Source organism: Bubalus kerabau, chromosome 5 (genome assembly GCF_029407905.1).
Source record: "Bubalus kerabau isolate K-KA32 ecotype Philippines breed swamp buffalo chromosome 5, PCC_UOA_SB_1v2, whole genome shotgun sequence".
NCBI lineage: Eukaryota > Metazoa > Chordata > Mammalia > Artiodactyla > Bovidae > Bubalus > Bubalus kerabau.
The window spans coordinates 7,265,709-7,285,308 of NC_073628.1; the positions used below are offsets into that span (position 1 = coordinate 7,265,709).

At 62.3% G+C, this 19,600-nt stretch overlaps 1 protein-coding gene across 5 annotated transcripts; it reads right to left on the reverse strand.

Annotated features, from left to right (window-relative positions):
* Positions 1 to 248: 248 nt before the first annotated feature.
* PCNX3 (pecanex 3) lies at positions 249 to 19,552 on the reverse strand. Of its 5 annotated transcripts, none has more exons than XM_055580799.1 (35): positions 18,877 to 19,552; positions 18,345 to 18,532; positions 18,009 to 18,108; positions 17,845 to 17,884; positions 17,648 to 17,743; positions 16,310 to 17,425; positions 15,694 to 15,817; positions 15,426 to 15,604; positions 15,125 to 15,215; positions 14,569 to 14,704; positions 13,125 to 13,285; positions 12,221 to 12,374; positions 11,921 to 11,953; positions 11,547 to 11,718; positions 11,324 to 11,434; positions 10,866 to 10,957; positions 10,620 to 10,729; positions 10,353 to 10,458; positions 10,163 to 10,255; positions 9,862 to 10,012; positions 8,882 to 9,026; positions 8,381 to 8,558; positions 7,610 to 7,718; positions 7,326 to 7,455; positions 6,878 to 6,936; positions 6,563 to 6,778; positions 5,666 to 5,919; positions 3,332 to 3,562; positions 3,061 to 3,164; positions 2,615 to 2,762; positions 2,290 to 2,520; positions 1,936 to 2,210; positions 1,351 to 1,484; positions 968 to 1,266; positions 249 to 889 (listed from the first exon to the last, which is right to left on the reverse strand). In XM_055580799.1, the coding sequence occupies exons 1-35, from the start codon at positions 19,027 to 19,029 to the stop codon at positions 695 to 697; spliced, it is 6,114 nt and encodes a 2,037-aa protein (XP_055436774.1). In that variant the 5' UTR covers positions 19,030 to 19,552; the 3' UTR covers positions 249 to 694. The 5 variants fall into 5 exon arrangements, with proteins under 5 accessions (XP_055436774.1, XP_055436773.1, XP_055436775.1 ...); XM_055580798.1 differs by having other exon boundaries at positions 15,426 to 15,601; positions 16,295 to 17,425; XM_055580800.1 differs by having other exon boundaries at positions 13,125 to 13,246; positions 16,295 to 17,425.
* Between the last annotated feature and the right edge of the window lie 48 nt (positions 19,553 to 19,600).

Consider the following 19,600-nt stretch of genomic DNA (forward strand, 5'->3'; position numbering starts at 1 on the left):
ATTGGAGCTAGAAATCTTTGAACGTTTTGGCGTGAGAAACAGAACTGCACACTTAAGGTCAAAGTTTAAAAAGGGAACAGGCTTGTGGCAAAGAGGATCCAGTCCTACTTGAGTCCCACGCTGGTCTAACCTTGACCTCAGAGCCCAGCCCCACATCCTTCATCCCTCTCTGCTCATCTACCCTGACTTGACTACCTGCTCCACCCTCTACCCAAACACCCCCAGATAGAAGAAACTGCCAACCAAAATCAAAAATAGTGTTATTAATTCTGGTGTCTCCGAAGCACGAAAAAAAAAAAGAAAAAAAAGAAAAAGAACCCCCCCTTTCCCACATTTCAGCCCCAAGTCCAAGGCCAAAGGGCCACCCCAGCAGGCAGTGCAGGCCGAGGGGCCAAGTCAGTCCTGGCCATGGGCTTGAAGCGGGACCAGCCCATGGGTTTGGCTCTTAGGGCCCGACTGGGATGCTGCCTGCCTCAGTTTGGGGAGCCCAGGCCGTGGACTAGAGATGAGAGATCAGGGGTCAAGGTCAGAGGTCTGGGCTATTCAGTTCCGGTGCTCTGGCTAAGGCAGCCAGAGGTCAGGGTTCACATGTGGAAGCCAAAGCCACTCGGTTCTGTGGTCCAGCAGAAAGGGCCAGAGGCCAGGGGTCCAAGTTCCCAAATACAAGACTGAGGCCCAGAGGGCGCCAGGCCACTCAGTACTGATGCTCCAGCAGGGGCTGAGCTGCCGGGCTCTCTCGCTCCTCTGCAGGAGCAGGCCAGTCGCCCAGGGCCCCGGTGGGCGTGCCAGTCTCAGGAGCACTGCTGTCCAAGCAAGGAATGTCCTGCACTGTTCTGGGGGGTGAGGCTTCAGTGCTGATGTCCGGGCTGAGGCTGAGGTCTAGAGGCGCCTGAGGGAAGGGAGACAGGTTGGTGGTGGGAGAGCAGACCTGAGCTGCCCAGACCTGACCCAGCTGGAAGAACCTTACCTGAGATTTGGGGGTGGTTCCTTTAGGGCTCCCTGAGGCTGGCTCCCCCTCGGATCCCCCTAGTCCCTTCCGACCCCCCAGGCTCCACTTCCCACTGGGACCCTCAGAACTTAGGAGACCAGGGCCAGGGGGCCTTGAGGGCCTGGGACCCTCAGGGAGAGCCGGTGAAGCGGGGGATGGTCCAGGGAGCCGAGGGGGTGGCCACTGCAGGAGAGGAGGGGGGCGCCCATCACCAGAGCCACTCAAGGAGGGCCTCGGGCCCCAGGCAGGGCCTGGTGGGAGGGGCTGGTCCCCAGCGCCTGTGGGAGACAGATAACAGGGCAGACTTCAGTCGCTAGGCTGCCCTTCCCACTCACGGGCTTAACCGGGCCTTGCCTGCTCACCTGCTGTGTTCTCAGGTGTGGGTTGTGCCAAGGGGGGGTTATTGCTGAGGGAGGTCAAGCCCCCACCTCCGCCACAGTCCGAGTCATCCACGTTCCCGCCGCTGTTGCAGCCGGCACCACAGCCCTTGTGAAGCCTGGGTGAGGGGAAATGGAGACGACGTTGGTGGGAGGAGGAGGGTGCAATGCCCTCGCAAGCACAAATCCCCAACCCAAGGCACCTAACATCTCAGATCCTAGTCCTATTTCTAAAAGATTCTGCCATCTACTTTACAGGGTGGTTTTTTTTTTTTTAAGGTTACATTGTGAGGCATGTGGGATCTTAGTTCCTTGCGGTGGAAACATAGTCTTACCCACTGGACAACCAGGGAAGCCCCTATAGAGTTTTTAAAGGTGGCATCATCGATGGTGCTTCAGGCTAAAGGCCACCTTCAGCTCTGGCTGAGAGGGCGGGGTGTGCAGTTGGGTCAGCTTGGGGTTCACCCCTGGCTCCGGCGCTTCCTTAGTCAGACCCCGGAGGGCACCACTTCCTCTCTGTGAACCTCTGCTTCCTCCCCTGTGACCCCGGAGGTGGGGGTCAGAGCTCACCTCTCCCAGCTGCGCAGAAGCCAGCGGGCGATGGCGCCCAGGCTGACGGGGCCGCCCCACAGCGCCCGCAGCTGAGGGTGGCTGCCAGCCAGCGAGGTGGTGAGGGGAGACACGTAGATGGGGTAGCCCAGCGGCTGGTCGCAGGAGGAGTTGATCATGTTGCGGAGCGCCTGCTTGGCGTTCTGGATGCTGCCGCGCTCGGGGTTGCGGTTGCGCAGGAACACCAGCTCCTGCTGCTGCCCGGCCCAGAGGCCGCGCACACACTCGCGGTTCACCTGCGGGGGCCACACGTGTGGGAGAGGGTCAGGAGGCCTCAGCGGGAAGCGGGCGGGAGGGGTGAGCAGCCGGCCCCACCTTGATGACGCGGAAGCTGAGATGGCGCCGGTTGAGCATGATGATCTTGTACTCGTCCGAGGCGTCGTCCAGGACGTGGCGCAGCGCCAGCAGCGAGGGCGTGTTGCTGAGGATGGCACTGCGCCAGGCCGGGTCGCCCTCGTGCGAGATGACCAGCCGCTCCTCGTTGGCCGCGATGGCGTCATACAGGGCGGCTGGCTCCTCATACTCGTCTGGGGATGTGAAGTGGTCCTGCGGGGAGGACGGGAGGGCCGAGGTGGGCTGCCCCTGCCCTGGGCGGCGGGTTCACTGCCTGTCCGCCCTGCCTGGGCACACCTCTGCCTACCTGGTGAAGCTTGAGGGCCATGCGAACCCCGGGCGCCACCACGCGGTGAAGCAGGTCCATGTCGGCAAAGACCCACTCGTCCCGCGGGGACGTGATCCGGAAGTCCCCCTTAAACAGGGCATGCAGGCCGTAGAGGAAGGGCTCCAAGCTGGAGAGGAGGAGGGGGTGAATGCACCGGGCGCGCTGGGGCTCCTCAGCGCTGGCTGTGTGTGTAGGGGTCGGAGGGCAGCCTGCTCTTCACACTGGGCCTGTTTCCCCATCTTGACAAGGAGGTCAGTCCCTGCCCGTGTCCCTCACAGGGCAAAGGTGAGAGGCAGGCGAGGTCCCATGGGGAGAGGAGCCGCACCAAAGGAAGGACTGATGTGGCCCTGGGGGCTGCAGCCAGAGGCCCAGAGCTTGTCAGGAGGTAGAGGAGGGGAGGGCCACAGGCTGGGCTGGGCACTCACCTGGCAGACATGCTGTGCGAGGCGGTCCCCAGGGCCCGGCGGCCCAGCACACACAGGCCAAAACACAGCGTGACCAGCGGCGAGTTCCAATCCTGGTCCACAGGCTGCGGCACAAGGACCCCCGTCCCCAGAGCCCAGCTCAGACCTGGCACAGGGAACCTGGGGCAGGGACTGGGGCCCAGGCCAAGGGAGGCTGAGAATGAGAAGAACCCGCACGGGGAGAGGGGAGGCCGAGGGGGAGAGGGCAGCCCCAGGGTGCTGGTGGCCAGACCTGGCTGCGCCGGGAGGCACAGTACTGGATCCACTCCAGGTGCACGGCGCAGAAGGAGGGCAGCGAGAGGCCGGAGAGGCGAAGGTCATAGTCCTCGTCCACGCTCAGAGAGAAGGTGGGGTCGGAGTCAGCATAGCCAGGTGCCCGCACAGGACGCAGGGCCGTTGCAATGCCTTCGTGGCTCAGCCAGGCCTCCAGCTTTGGAGAGCGGCTCACGTAGTAGATGATACTCTGCGAGGAGAGGGCAGGGGTCAGTCACTGGGGGCGCGCCCTCGCCCTGGCCACTAGGAGAGATAGCGTCAGGGTACAGAGACTTCTCCCTGTGAGTTCCCTGGTGGTCCAATGGTTAGGACTCTGCGCTTTCACCGCAGAGGTCCTGGGTTTGATCTCTGGTTGGGGAACTAAGATCTCTCAAGCTATGTGGCCTAACCAAAAAAAAAAGAACCTTCTGCTTTAGACTGCGCTGAAGTCAGCTTCCCAGGACACCCATCCCCTCTCCCATCTCAGCTCCCTGAAGCCACACAGGCCTGTCTGCTCCTTCTCTCAGTCAGGGAAGAGGAAGGGGAAGGGGAAAGCCGACAGGAAGCACCCCTCCTTACGGAGCATCCACTAGAGAGTGCTGCCTGTGGCAGGTGCTCAGGTCACGGGTCCTTCAAGATAGCATGAGTGTGATCACAGGACTTCCCCTCAAAAAAAAGAGGCACAGCATCTGTACCCAAGCCAGGGGCTCCTCGACCCCTTAAGAGAATCTGCTGGGGACTTCAGTGGTTAAGAATCCGCCTTGCAGTACAGGGGACGTGGGTTCCATCTTTGGCTGGGGAACTAAGATCCCACACGCCGCAGGGCAACTAAGCCCACATGCCATAACTAATGAGCCCGTGTACAGCCAGAGAAGCTGCATGCCGCAACGAGGACCCCTCGAGCTGCAACTAAGACCTGACTCGGCCAAGGAAATAATAAAATACGTATTTAAAAAAGAGAGATCCTGCTGGTTTCTAAGCAGGGGCGTGGGCGAATGGAGAAGAGCCTTTGGACAGTATGCGGCTGGTACAGACACGATGGATGGGCGGTCTAAGGCTGACAGTTGGCAGCCAGTCAGGTTGCTGCCGTGGATGGAGCCAAGGCAGGATGGCCTTCTGCCTGGGGGAGGGGTGGGGAACCCAGAGCTGCAGAGGCTGGTACAGCTGGCTGTGAACAGGGGGCATCTCGGCAATAGGAGTCCAGCAGCATGGTAGGACGTGAGGGGCCAAGAACCTGGGCAAAATGGCCACAGTATAAGCTCTTCCCTAGGAGTGAGTGAGGGCATGGGAAAAAACATCTGAGAAGGTAGTTTCTCTGACAAGTGACACAGAGGGGCCATCCACTGGCAGCAAGGGTCAGCTGGGGGACACAGGACCGCCCAAGAGAGAACCTCAGGTGAGCAGGCTCTGTGGACTCCAACAAGCCGCCCACCCCTTCTGGGCCCACGACACGCCTCAGGGTGGATGCTAAGAGAGCACGAGGGGACCTGATCGTGACCCTAGTCACCCCACTCCTGTAGTGCCCTCCTCATTCCTGCCACCTCACAGAACTGCAAGAATCTCTATTTCTCAAAGAGCTAAACAAAGGCAAAGAAAGCGACATTGCAGGCATCCCAGAACCCAGCCCAGGGCTCCCTTGGGACCCCACACTGTGCCTCCCCAGCCCCCTGCCCCACAACAGGTCTTGACCTCTCAGGCCTGGCTTGGAGGGCCCAGGTTAAGACAGGGAGGCCCAGCCTGGGCCTAGCCAAGCTCCGGCACTTCCTCCTGATGCTGGGGCCTCAGGCAAAGCACTTTCCACATCTAAGGCAGCAGCATGTCTCCTGCAAGGCGTGGTGGGCTTCACCGGCTCAGGAGAGGTGCCTGGCAGAGCCCACCCCTTGGCACGCACCACTGCTTGGCAGCTGCTCCTAAAACTGTTAATCCCACCACAGTTAGCGTCACTGTCCCTGTGCTGGTGGGGCGGGGCTGCTGGTCTGGAAGGTGGTCGTCAGCGATGCCCCTCCCAGGACCGAAGCCCAGAGAGAAGATCTGTGTACATGCTGCCCACTGGCCCCCAGTACTCACCACCCCACGGGAGCCTCCTGGAGGCGGTGACAGAGGGCCCCCACCCTAGGCCCCCAACGGGCAGAGTCACAGGGCCTCAGAGACCCGCTATCTGGCAGTGACTCTTTGGAAGATGCTTCCACTCTCTGAGGCCCCAGCTTCCCTTGGGCAGAGCAGGCTCCCGGAGACTCAGAAGGTGGCCTTCGGGAAGCTCCTGCCCAGCGAGCCCTGAGTGTGGGGCCCCGGCCACCCAGCCCCACCCTCCTACCCTGACGTAGTAGGTGACGAGGATCTTGCGGAGGTCGAACACCTGCAGCATGGACGCGGCGTTGTTATCGCTGATGCTGTAGCCCTCCAGCACGTACTTGCTGGCCGTCACCTCCCAGGCCAGCCAGCGCTGCCCGAAAGCCGCATTGAAGGACAGGACCCTCGGCAGGTGGCCTGGCTCACAGCAGCAGCAGCCCTCGTCCTCCTCCACGCCCTCGGTGATGGCCTCCACCTCCCGCTGCTGGCAGTATGTACCTGCGGAGACGGGGGGCCAGTCAGGGGACTCGAACCCATCCCCGCCTGCCTCCTCCCCAGAGTGCCCAGGCCCCTCCCCTGGAGGCGACGGGAGCCACCAGCACTTAGTGAACGGATGAACAAACGAGCCCCTTTCTCCTCCTAACTCCCAGTGGCCGTGGTGGGGTGGGACTGGGGTGGCGGTGACAGGACAGACAGGGCCAGATCCCTCACTTATAGACGCAAAGACCGAAGCTCAGGCTCGCGCGGCTCTGAGCTGTGCTTCGAGCCTCTCTGCGCTCAGGGCCTCTTCTGAAGCTGGAACCTGCCAGGTGCATCCTTCCTGAGGGCCAGGGGCTGGCTCACTCCCCAGGGCTTATGCGTGGGCCCCAACCTGGGCCATGCCTGAGTCCACAGAGCAGGCCAGCAGGAGCCCCAGGCCGGAGCTTCCACCAGAGCAGCCTGTTCGCTACAGACCTGCCACAGTCAGGGCAGGGCCAGGGCTGGGCCAAAGAAAGCCTGCCGCCTCGATGCTCAGACTAGGAATCCCAGGCCGTGGGGCCCGTGACGGAGAGTGCCTTGCTCAAGGGCCCCAGCAAACCGGGGTAGAGCAGGGTTAGGGTCCGGCCCTCACACACTGACAGAGGTGGCACCCTCCGCTCACCCCGGAACTCGAGGCCACGCAGCTGGAAGGTGACGAGGCCGTTGCCAACCTCGATGAGGTGGACCAGGGCGTTGAGGTAGTCGGAGGCCAGGACGAAGCAGTCGCCAGGGCCATAGTTGCCCCAGCGGCCCAGCACCAGGTCCCCACACAGTGTGTGCTGCAGCGAGCGGGTCAAGTGCTCGTAGAAGATCGAGTTGAGGTTGTTGTCATCAGCGCCTGGGACCCAGGATGGACGGACAGATGGACATGACAAGTGAGCAAGGCTCCCTCCCCAGGGCGGCCCTGCCCCAAAGCCCCCGATGGCTGGGTACACACCGGGGTTCCGGTCCAGCTGAGTGACCAGGCGGGTGTTGGAATGATCCACGCGTTTAGTGCTGTTCAGAGACAGGGCGACACACAGGTGGCCGAGAGGGCAAGGCTGCCCCAGGCTCAGGTGACAGTTCCCGCCACCCTCCACCACGCCCCTCTGGGCTTGCACCCCGTTCCATGACAGGGGGAGGTTAAGGTTCACGGATGTGAAGGGACTCCCCCAGGAGCACCACACAGCCAGGAAGCCCAGGGTGTGAGCCCCAGGCCTCGGTCTGGCTCAAGCTGTGTTCCTGTGGATCAGCCACCTCAGTGAAGCCCACAGTGCCGTTCCCCACAGCCCAGCCTCCAATCTCCATCTGATCTCCTGGTAACCTGCCCCATTCCACCCGCTCCCCACCAGTCCCCCTCAGGGTCCCACAGGGGATCCGCCTCCTCTCCAGCCCAGGAGACTCACTTGTAGTCACGCTCCCAGAACTTGAGGGGCCGGGCGTAGGACATGATGAAGACAGCGCTGCCCAGCAGTGGGTTGAGAGGCGTGGAAAAGAGTGCCGAGAGCAGGGCCTGAACGAACAGCATGGCCGAGTCTGGGCACGAGTCAAGGAGGTGGCGGGCACGCAGGACCCTCCCCAGCCTCCCTCATGACCCTTCCACCCCTGCCAGCCCGCCTGGAGCCCCCCCATCCGGGCGACAGCCCTCCCTGCACACTCCCAACCGGGCTGCAAGCAGCAGGCTGGGTACGTGGCACGGCAAACGGCTGGGCAAAAGCGTGGAAAGCTGAGCCCCAGGTGATCTGCCAGGGTGCGATGTAGGTCAGCACGAAACGCAACTTGTACAGCAGGTCCCACAGCTGCAGGGGTGGAGGGGAGAAGGTGAGAGATACACAGACTGCTCACAGAGAAGGGGGCCCACCAAGTGCCCACTCAGACCCCTGGGACTTCCGACACCATTAGCAACCCCAGACAAAGCACCCAAGGGGACATTAGCTATTTAATTCATATGATCGTCCTGGGAGCCTCCTATCACTGTCCCACTTCCCAGATGGAAAAACTGAGGTTCAGACGAGGTAGAACAGATACATGATTTGCTCAGGTTATGCCACTCTTGGTGATGCAGCTGTGATACCAAAAGTTAAGAGATAGTCACAGGCCCTGCCCTCAGAGGGGGACACAGTCTTGATCTCCACCATCCTGGGCCAGGCCAGAAACCAGACCAGAATGCTCACGGGAGTGAGAAGAAAGCTCAGGCCTGTGCCAGGGTCCCCCGTGGGCACCACTGCAGGCCTCCAGTACAGAGCCAGGGAACAGGCCTTTGTTCAAGTCCCGGCTGACCACCAGCTCTCCAGGAAACCTGAGGCAAATCACTTATGCTCTCTAAACCTCAGCCTGCTCACTGCCCTACGAGGAACTGCTGCCAAGGCCCTCAGAGGGGATACCACGGGACTGGGGTGGGTCTTCCGCACCAAGGCAGGAGAGGCCTGCCCCCAGGACTGCAGTGCGGCCCCCAGCTCACCTTGCTGCAGAGCAGGGACATGAGGAAGTAGTCGAGCAGGAAGCCCTGGGAGAGGCGCGGGTAGTCGAAGTGAAAGAGCAAGACGGTGAAGGCCAAGGTCAGGTACTGCTGGGGCGGGCAGCAGAAAGCCGAGCGCAGCAGCTTCAGCCCAGCCACGGTCATGAGCAGTGCCCGGCAGCTATGGGCAAGAGGCAGGCTTTAGGGGCCGGGCGGTGGGGGTGGGGGCCCGCCCCTTGCAGGCCCCGGCCTGGGCTCTGCTGGGCAGGGCCCGGCTCTTCTGGGCCAGCAACCTTCATCTCTGCTCCCTGAAGAGGTCACTAACCCCCTCAACTTCAGGTGTACTGGAGGGACATGTCTGCTCCTGAGGAGGCAGGTACTTCACTGGAAAGGGTGTCAGGAGCTGGGGGCCTACTTAAGCTTGCTGGCCAAGGGGACTCAGTTTCCTCCTGGGTTACTCATGCAGGTAGGTGGTGGGATGACCAGGGGGCTGGTGGTCCTCACTAGAGGCAGAACTTGTCTGGGTGGCTGACGACCGTGTGAGCGTCCACCGTGAGGGCGTTGAGCACCACGGCCGGGTAGATGAGGTACTTCTCCACGCACTGCAGGCCTGCATACAGCTTCTCAAACCACATCACCTGGGCAGCACCTGCAACCATGGGCAAGGAGGTGGGACTGCTGAGCTCCGGGCCCTCCACATCTCCTCCTGCTGCTGCAAGGGGGGCAGGTGTGCTCTCCGCAGGGAGCTGGCAGGAGGGCAGAGCCTAGAATGTGGGGGTGCACAATTCTGGGCCCCTAGAATTTCCGAGCAGCTGGGGGTGTTGATCTTCAGCAAATCAAATGAGTGCGATGAGGCCCAGGAAGGGCGTGTTGGGGGCTCAGGGCAGGTGCTCTGCCCATTCGGCTGTCTGAAATAAAGGGTGATGACAACACCCCTGGTGTCCACCGGAGTCAGGACAGGTTGGGTGAGGCCCAAGTTCACAGTGACCCTCAGTCACAGGGACCTTTGGACCGGGCCCGTCACTGGCTCAAGGTGACGTAGCCACATGGAGATGCTGGCCCAGTAAACAAGATCCTTCACTGTCTAAGAAAAACAAGCACACAGACCTTCGCACCACAAATCCAGGTATTTAAATACAAGCGCCAAGGAGTCTGTGTTGTACAATTCATTGTGCACTGCACTGGTCTAGTTCATTAAGAACCAGTCTGTATTTCTCAACAACACCTCCTGGAGTTCTACTTCTATCTCGTCAGGGTCCACAAGGCGGGCAGGGAAAGGGCAGAGCAGGCAGGGCGAGAGTGAGGCAGGGGCTGAGGGTGGCACATGAGAGGGTACAGAGGGCAGTGAAGGGGCCGCAGGGCCCATGCCATCGCAGACAGGGTGGTGTGGACAGAGGCTGCCCCCTGCTGGCACCCTGAGCTGAGAGGTCCGAGCTCGTAAAGGCAGGTCGGTGGAGGGCCCCAGACTGGCCGGAGGCACTCACCTCGCACTTCGTACTGGCTGTACTCCAGCGGCTTCAGTACGGGCTGCGACAGGCAGAACCAGGGCAGCTGCTTGCGGAGCTGCGGCAGCAGGTAATGTGTGAAGAAGCCTACGGCCCCCGCCAGTGCGTACAACACAAAACCTAGCACGGACTGCAAGGAGGAGGGGAGACTCAGCCACGGGCCGCCCCGCACACAGCGACCAGGGCCCGAGAAGGATGTGAGGCCACGGCCGCCTGGCCCTCGGGGCATGTGCGCTCTGGCAAAGACCTGGGCGAGAGGACTGGCCTGTGCCCCACAAACCTTTAGGGCAATGAAGACGGTGCTGGCGCTGATGGCAAAGGTGAGCACGGCGATCACCACACACATCACCAGGTCGGAATGGAGGACCTCACGCTGCAGGGTCGGGAAACACCAGCGTGGGTGCCGCTGCCACCGGTGGCTGAACACACCCTTCCCCACAAGACTGGACTCCGAGACTTCGGGCGCTTACCACTGACTGGCGCATCTTTTCTGGCAGTGGGTCTGGGGGCTCAGCACGGGCGGTCTCCAAGCTCCGCTCCTCCAGCTCAGGGAAGAGCTTGCTCCGGACCAGAGACCTGGGGGGTCGGGCCGTGAGAAGAGTCAGGGGCCTGGGTCTGGGAGGCTGCCCCTCCTCCCACAGGCCCTGGGGTCAGGTGTTGACAGGCACATGTGCAGACCCCGCCCCCCAACCCTTGCCAGGCACAGACACACACAGACAGTCCGCGCAGGCACCCACCAGAGCACGGTGGGGTCGCTGCTCTGCCGGCTCAGGTGGTAGGACAGCGCGACCAGGAGGCCACAGAAGACGGAGAAGATGACAGGGACGTGCTGCTCCGGCCAAGGGCTCTGGAGAGGGAGCCCGTGCCAGTCAGGGCTGCGGGCGCCCCCACCCGGGGCAGAGGCCACTGCGGGCACAACTCACAGCCCCATCTCGCAGCCCCCCGCTCTGGACACCTCCTGGCCCCTCCCAAGTCATCCCTACCTTGATGGCCCCGAGGCAGAAGCCGTAGAGCAGGGCGGCGGCCAGCAGGCTGCGGGAAAGGCTGAAGACGGCTGTCAAGGGGCTGGTGGCAGCTGCGAGGCGAGCGGAGGCAAGTAAAGCCCAGAGCCCACCCATCAGCCCCTGCGGCACTGCCCCTGCTGCCCCTCAACTTCCAGGGGCTAACCTCCCCTGGACTCGGGGCCCAGCCCACTGTTCTCTGCTCCCCCAGCCCAGAGAGGCCTGCAGGGCCTCTTGCATTCTCTGGTTTAAACCACTTGCCTGGGGAGGAGACGGGAGGGGTGGGGAAGGGAAGGGAAGAGATGGGCTCTTAGAATCTTCCATGTAGACCCGGAAAAGCCTCAGCGAAGTGCTAGACCCATAGTTGTATACCCTCATAGCCTCAGACCCACAGGCCTGCACGTCCTCCTTACCCAGGAGCCCTGCCCTGGGCGCCATACCTGTGCCCCCAAAGCCGTGCATGTCTATCTGCTCCAGCAGGTACATGAGGCAGGTGTTCACCTGGGGCAAGAGGCCCAGGAGAAAGACGAACGGGAAGCACAAGGTGAACACTGGCAGGGAGGGGAAGCGGTGGCCCGGTCAGTCTGCCGGCTGCACCCCGGCCCACCCTTAGGGCCTTGCTCCCCCCCACCCCCTTGCAACCTCAACCCTACCCGGCCTTACCAGTGGCCACATCACGGGCACAAAAGAAGAAGGAGGCGGAGAACAGCGTGAGGCCATAGAGGGAGACGGGAGGGAAGGGCTGTGCGGAGCCCAAGGCGTCCAGCAGCCAGATGAGCAGACAGCAGATGCAGAAGTAGACGGGCCGGCTGTACGCAATGACCCAGTTGTGGCCCTGGGGAGAGGGCCTGTGAGGCGTCGCACCTCCCTCACTGAACGCCCTACTCACGAACACATGCTCACGTGCCCCGGGCCTGGCCCTGGGTCCAAGAGAGCTTGGCAGGGTCGGGGCAGAAGGATCAGGGGTCTGGGGGCAACAGGGAATGGTGAGGGTCGCAGGCCCGGGCCTCATGGGAGACACACTCCGCTGTACTCACGTGCATGGGAGAGGCGGCATCTGGCTGCACGCTCTGGAAGAGACAGGAGCTACATGGTGACGAGAGCCTCACCCACGGGAGGGTCAGAGGCCTGGGACCTGTTCAATTCCACTTCTGGGGCGTTATGAGGGACCAGGGCAGGACTCCCCCTTCAACTGTCCTGAGCCTCAGTTCCTTCATTTGTTGGATGGGGGATGGTGGTGAACAGGGGACCTGAAGCATCTTATCTGCTTTCTAGCTCGACCCCCTCAAGAGGGGTCGTGGGAGGAGGGGGAGGAGACCCCGGAAGCCAGGCCTGACCTTCAGCAGGGAATACTGGCAGGAGGCGATGACCAGGCAGAACTGGAAGACCCAGATGTCCGTGAAGAAGCCCTTGAGCAGCAGCAGGTAGCCCAGGAAGGCGACGAGGCTGCTCAGGCCGACGCCGAGGATGTTCTCCAGCAGCCCGCGCGTCCTGGAGAGACCGCCGGGTCAGAGCACGCCTACCTCCTCCCGTACTGGCGGGGCAAGGGATTAGGGGGTGGGGGTGGGGGACAGGATCCAGCCACAAAGACCCACATCCGGGCTGGCGCCCATGCCAGCCATCATCTTGAGTATCTGGAGCTATAACCTTGGGCAGGGCCAGGCTGCACCTGCTCCAGGAAGCCAGCCAACCGCTACCCTGCACCCAACCCCAGGCTCTGTCCCCTCTAGACCCAGAGACCTCAGGGGCCACCACCCTGGGATCTGGCCGATCTGCCTCCCGCTTCCCCAAAGCACCGCTCACAGTGCTGGGAGAAATCCAGAGCGCAGGAAGCCACCCAGACAACAAACGTCACCTGCCTTTCTGGGCCTCAGTTTCCTCCCAGAAAAAAAGGAGAGCTGAGACAGATGATTTGCTGGCTTTTTAGGCTATATAGGATTCAATTTAATTGAATCTAACACAGAAGCAAATAAAAAAAATAGAAACACACTATGTAGAAGCCATGTCTCCCTCCAGCAAAATTTTGAGAGAAGAATGACCAGAGCACCCCCAACTAGGCCAACCATTTGCCCCTAGAAGAACCTGAAGCAATCCCACTGCAAATTCCAACCCTCCACGCGCCCTCAGTGACCCAGCGGTTAGGCTCTCTGTGGCCGTGACGGCCTCCACACGTTCCCAGAGTCTGGAAGCCCTGGGGCCAGGAATGACAGAGGACTGGGAGCTGAGGGGCTGAGTGCTCACCGGTCCAGCAGTGCCAGCAGGGCGAGCCGCTCGTAGCGCACAGAGGTCCAGCGGCCAGGAAGAAGCCAGTACTTGTAACTGTGCTGGGCCCGGGGTGGCGCCTCCTCCATTAGCGTCTGCTCCTGGGATTCGTGCAGGGAGTCCTGGTCCAGTAGGTCAAACTGCGGTCCCCACGGCCGCGGCCATCAGCCCCGCCCTCCCACCACAGTGGTCCACGCCACCCCCTGGCACACATTGGCCATCAGCCCTGTCCCCCACCACCGCGGTCCACGCCACCCCCTGGCACACATTGGCCATCAGCTCTGATCCACTCCCGTCCATGCCACCCCCTGGCACACACGAGCTGGTCTACACAGAAAGTCCTTACCATCTAGCAGCCCCACAGCCTGCCCTGACCCTCCACCCCAGGGCCTGCTTCTTTCTCCAGCTTCCCAAGATATGGCTCAATGGCTGTGGGAGCTGCCAAGGGCCAGGGTTACCAGTTCCTGTGTCTGTCTTCCCCACTCAGGAGGCATCTCTGGCCCCTTTCTGGGGTTGGTGAAATCCACCTTAGCATTCGGGAGCCAGTAAAAATGCCACCCTTTGCCCAGACGTGGCCATCAGGGTCACTTCGACCACTCTACCCTGGAGCACAAGGAGGCCTGGCCCTGAGGGCAGGCCTGGGTGCCAATGCCACTGCTGTGAGGCCCTGGGCTGCCTGCTTAACCTCTCTGGGCTTGTGGGTTTTTAAGTCAACAAGTGTTTACGCGATGCATCCATAAACCTATCCTGTGCCAGACTCCAGGCACACAAGGACAGCCACCACAGCACAGCCCCGCCTCTGGAGGAGCCCTCGCCCACGTGAGGACTGCACTGCTCTCCCACGGGACGGGGAAGGAGAACAGGCACATCCGGAAGGGGCACACGCAGCTTCTGGGTGCTGCCCTTGGTCTCTCAGTGGCCCTGGCTGCATGGGCACTACTCTCACGATTGTTCTTTAAGCTCTGAATCTGTGCCTTACACAATCCTAGTATTTTTGTCACTTCCTGACTGATTACATAAGTTGTTGTCCACACCAGGACACTTTCAGGAACAAGAAGAGGTGCTCTTACTAACCCTACTAAAACGGACAAACTCAACCAGCATGCCTCAAGCGACCCATCGCCACTGTCCAGTGATCTCAGCTGTCCCCTTTGCGGGTGCCACTGCACCCTCCCCGCTAACTGCGGGCCCTGCCCAGGTAACGAAGCTATTCCAGACACGTTTACTGAGTAAATAAATAAGCAACTTGAGTCCTTCATGTTCTGTGCACCCTGTGCTGGCCATCAAAGGTCAAGACAGCCACCTTAGGGCCCCTGGAGCCCTCACTCGGAACTACCTGGCCCTCCTGGGGCCCGCGCAAGCGCTTGGTGCTCTGCATCCCCCACCCCTTCCTGCAGGTCCTTCCCCAATGCTGGCTTCTCACCTCCGGGATCTCCAGGGGCACTCGGCGCACCTGCATGCCCTGTAGGACGACGGGTCGCGGCTGCAGCAGGTTCAGGCCGCCGGTGGCCTCTGGGACGTCAGCTGAATGGAAGCTGGAGGAATGCGAGTGGCGGTCCCTGTGGGAACAGCAGAGGTGAGGGTTGGGGCTGTGGGCGAGCCCAGGAATGAAACAGGGTTGAGGCCAAGGCCAGGCCACGACTGGGGGCCTGAGGGGGCTACTCGAGTACCCAGAAGATGTAGAGGGGTGTCAAGAGGAGACAGGTCACAGAGGGCCTCCCTCCCAGACCCTAGGCATCCAAGAAGGCCCTGGAGCCTCGTGCTTGGAAGTCCTGTGGAGCCAGGGAACCAAGGGATCCCTACAGGCTTGCCCCTCTCCCCTCCATGCCCCTCGCTGCCGCCCACCCTACTCTCCTCCTGGAGGTCTGAGCTACCTCCTGGAGGCCTTTGCTCCTGCCCAAAGAAGGAAGGGAGAAAACCCCCCAGAAATGACAGCCCACTAGCCACAGGGCTGGGAGAGCCTGAGCTTGGAGACTCACCAGGCTCCATTGGCTGCCTGCTCCCCCTGCTGCCCCACGGGGTTCTCATAGCCACCTCCAGCCAGGCCAAAGGTGTAGGAACGCCGCACACCTGGAGCACAGACAGGTGTGGGACACAAGGCAGCCTGTCAGGGACAGGAGCACTGAAGCCCAACCCACCTGAGAAAAACCCTGTGCTGGGTTCTCCAGATGGCAGCCCAGTCCCGGGGCACCAAGGGTGTAATTTCAGGGACGATGACTCTCAGTGAGGGGGGAGAGGCTGGGCCACAGGCTTGGCCACTGGACGCAGGGAGGGGCTCACCGCTCTCGTCGTAGAAGTAGTGCACGGCACCCTCGGAGGTGTCATCGAAGGTGCAGGCCTCGTGCACGTTGGCGCCGGCCCGGGTGAGCAGCAGCGAGGAGGCGAAGTGCAGGGCCGAGGGCAGTGTCAGAGCCCGGGAGTGGGAGGCCGCACGGCCCCGCTGAGCCTCCTGCAGGCTGCTGGGGAGGGGGCAGCCCACGGGCTGTCAGCAGCACTCAGAGCCAGCAGGCCCCCACCCCCCAACCCCAGGCAGCCAGCTGGTGCTCACCTGGGGGGTGAGCCCATGACCGAGGCTGGGGGGGTGGGGTTGCTGCCGGCGTTGTGCCGCCTCCGGATGGCCTGTGCCCGCCTCACGTTGCTTGAGTGGTCCCGCTTGCCAGTCTCCTCGGCACCTGTCCAGAAAGAGGGTCCCCCCCCACCCGAGTGTAAGTGACAAGGAAGTGGACAGAGCCTGGGGGCGGGTGGCAGGGAGATGCAGGTGCTCCTGTGTGAAGCTAAAGATCAGGCCTAGTCCAACCATATCCTGGCTCTGTGACCCTGCCAGGTGACCTAACCACTTGGGCCACAATTTCTAAATCTGGGAATAAGGACATGACTTGTTCTGCTCTGCTGGTGGCCCAGGAGAATGAGCATGGCTACAGAGAGACCTCGAAGAAAAGGGGCTCAAGTGCTAACTTTAGGACTGGAGCCAGGTATCTGAGGTCTCTGCCTTAAAGGCCTCCTCTCTGCTCAGCCCTGCTTATCTGAAGCGCCAGCAGACGACCGTCACCAGACAGTCGTGTTCATGTCCACCTGCTGCCGGAGGCTGAGCAGGCCCCCCTCCAGCTGCCCCTTGCCTCGACCCCCGCCCCTCCCCAGCCGGCACTCACCTCCCCCCAGCGCACCTTCCTCCCGCAGCTCCCCGCGCCAGCCAGGCTGGTTGGCAGCAGGTCCCCTGTGGGCCTCGGCGGCCAGCACAGCGGGCTCAGCGGCAGCCAGCTCCACCCCTGCCTGGGCCTCCAGCTCAGCCTTGGAGCCGGCCGGGGGACCCCGCAGGGCATCCCCCCCTGCCCCGTCCATGCTCAGCACGCGGGCGTGCGTTTTGGCGCTGGCAGTACTAGGCGTCCGCTGGGTCCCATAGGGCCGCTTGGGGGGCACAGCCATCCCCTCCTCAGCCCCGTGGGGGGCCCGTCGTTTCCGGGCTCCCCCAGCGGCCCCCCGAGAACTCGCGGGGGAATAGCAAGAAGTGGAAGAGGAGCTGTCGGTGCTGTAGCGGCGCTGGGACCGGAGGCTGGAGGCTGGGCTCAGTTCACTGCCCTCGCTGGTGTCGTCATCCTCGAAGAAGCCCCGGCCTTCCAGCAGCGGCCGCCGAGGGGCCCGGCCTGTGGCGGGGGAGTGTCTCCGCACAGGCGGCCGCCGTTTGCTGGGCCGGAGCAGCGCCAAGTCCTTGGGCCGCACAACCAGGAGAGGCTCGGCCGGGCCCGGTGGCGTCCCCGCTCCTACGACTGTGTCAAAGGAGCGCAGCGTGTCATCTGAGGGGACTCCGGCATCAGGGGAGGCGGGCAGCTCTGCCTCCGAGGGGGGGTCTGTATCACTGCCCTCTGGGGCTTGCCCTCCAGGGGGGCTGTCCAGGTGGGTAGAATTGGTCTTCTCACTCTTGAAGCTGCTCAACGTCTCCCTGTCAGTGCCACTGAAGCAGGAATCTGAGGAGCCAGCTTTCTGGGGTGTGGGGTCCCCTGAGCCCCGCCGGTCCAGGGGCTGGTAGCCGCCTGCTCCCCGGCGCTGTTCCCGTCGACTGCTGGTCCTCACCAGGGCCCGCTCGGGCCGGGTCAGGGTCAGGAAGCTCTTGCTAAGCTCCTGGCTGAGGCTGCCCTTCAGGAGGGGGCTCATGGGAGTGTCAGCCACACTGCCGCCACTCCACGGGGCTCCGTCTCCAGCCAGGGGAGAACGTTCTGAGGAGTCCGTGCTGGGGAGAGAAGGGTCCGGGGCGGCCCCTGGAGGCGTCTGGGGAAGATCTCCAACTGTCAAAAGAGAAGAAGACACAGGACTAGAAAAAGGTGTTCTATATCAAGAACTGATGGCTGAGAGAGTGCTATGGCCCCAAGTTCTGAAAGCCCAGAGGGGCGGGACACTGAAGTCCTATCTCAGAGAACTAAGAGAGCCCCAGGAAGCAAAGGTTAGGGTGACTCAAAGACATGGCAGCTAGATTTCTCCCCAAGCCCTTGCCAATCATGCCCACTCACTCAGCTTCTCCTGTGAGCTTAGCTTCAGCATCTCTCGATCGGCCGAGGTCACGATCACGTTGTTGCTGCCCTGCTCCCGCACCAGCTCCTTGATGTCTACAAGCACAGCCCCAAACGCATTAGCAGTACCTCGAGGCATCGATGTGCCAGGCCCCCGTTCTGCACCGCCACCTCAGTTCTCAACAGCAGCCACCTACCTCTGAGGGGCCCAGAGTCCTCTATCCGGGGCAGCAACTCCTGAGCAGGTAAGAGAAAAGTTTGAAGGGGCCAAGAGGGCAAAAAAGTAGGTGTAGGACATACCCACATGGGGGACAGGCTCCCAGGAGAGGAGTAAGGCAGGCTGAGGGCCGGGACCACTCACCGAGACCTGGTTGAAGCCAAACACGGAATGCTGAGAGCTACAGCGCACGGGGGGTGTGGAACTCACTTTTCGAAATACGGTCATTTCCACTCCAGGGTCTCTAGCAGTGCACAGAAACATCAGCTTCAAGCTAACCTTCCCTCTTCACACAGCACCTCTCCCACCATCCCCATCACGCCTCCCTCCACGTTGATTCCCCTGACAAATCCAGAGCCAATCAAGGAATATTCAACCGCTCTTGGAGGCAATGTTCCCTAAGCCCCTTCTCCATCCTCCAATGCCAAGGCCCAAGCACCAGGAACCCTCCATTTCCAGCACAGGCCCTGCCTTGCCCACCTGGGCAGATTGCTGTCCCCCTGGGCAGGCTCTTCCTCTGGTTCCCCCATGGTAGAGTTGCGCTTCTCCACAATCTCGCCCTGGTCGAACATAGCATGCAGCCGATAGTTCACAGTCTTGATGGTAGCGAAGATGACAGCCACCACAAGGCAGTACACACCAGCCACCATCAAGCTGGGGGGCAGGACCTGGAGGCGGCAGCAAGTCAGGTCCTTCTTCACAGAGCCCTGCTCCCACAAGGGGTGGACCTGCCACCGCCATCAAGATTAGGATTCACAAGTTCACAAGAAGACTTCCTGGCCCCTGCATACAACCAGTACGAAGACCCTGCCTTTACTTAACTAACTGGACAGAGATTAAGTGAGGGGCTCAAGGTCACCCTGGCCAGAAAATTCTGGCCTCTCCTCCACACACTCTGAACTCTGCTTTGAGTCCCCTTCCCACAGCCCGGAGTCCCTGTCAGTTTGCACCCCTCGGTGACATCTGCCCTCCCTTTCCCCGGCGGGAGTTACAGGTGGCGGCAGCGTCTCACCATGTACAGCAAGAAAGGGAAGGTGAGCAGGAAGATCCAGACATAGAGGTGGAAGCAGTTGGAAAAGGTGCTCTGGTGCGGGTCGAAGAACCAACCGCCGGTGAGCGAGGCCCACACGCCCTGGCGTAGGATCTGCAATACCTGCGACCCCATGGCCCCGCCGCTGCTGCGCGCGCCCTCCTCCCGGGACCCTCATGGGGGCGGCCCCTGGCCCATGCCCCGCCTGGCGCCCGAGGGCCCCGGGGCCCGGCCTCGCGCTCACGCCATGGTCTCCCCCAACGGGGGAGAGAGATCGGAGGGGCGAGGGTACGAGCAGGGGGCGGGGCCGGCCCGGAAGTCAGCGGTGTGAGACCCAGGCGCGGGGGTGGAGCCGCATCAGAGGCTGGGTCCTGGCCCCCACTCCCGCCCCAGAACTGCTCCCGAGCGCCGGGTCGGCAGGCAGGCGCGGGGCACGGGCCGGGCACCCGTCGGCGGCATCCAGAGGTGGGCGTGGGGTGGGGACTCCGGGGGTGCAGCGACGGCTCCCTCGGTTCCGGCCCGGGGAAAGCCCCGGGACCCTGAGGTCCACTTCCGGGGTCACAGGTCACTCGCTTTGGGCTCCGCGCTCGCCCCGCTTCTGCGGGAGCCGGCCCAACGGGGAGGCCGGAAGAAGGAGCCGCGAGCCGCCAACCTGCAGTGACGCATGCGCCCAAGGAGCCAAGTTGGGACCCGGAAAAGGAAAACC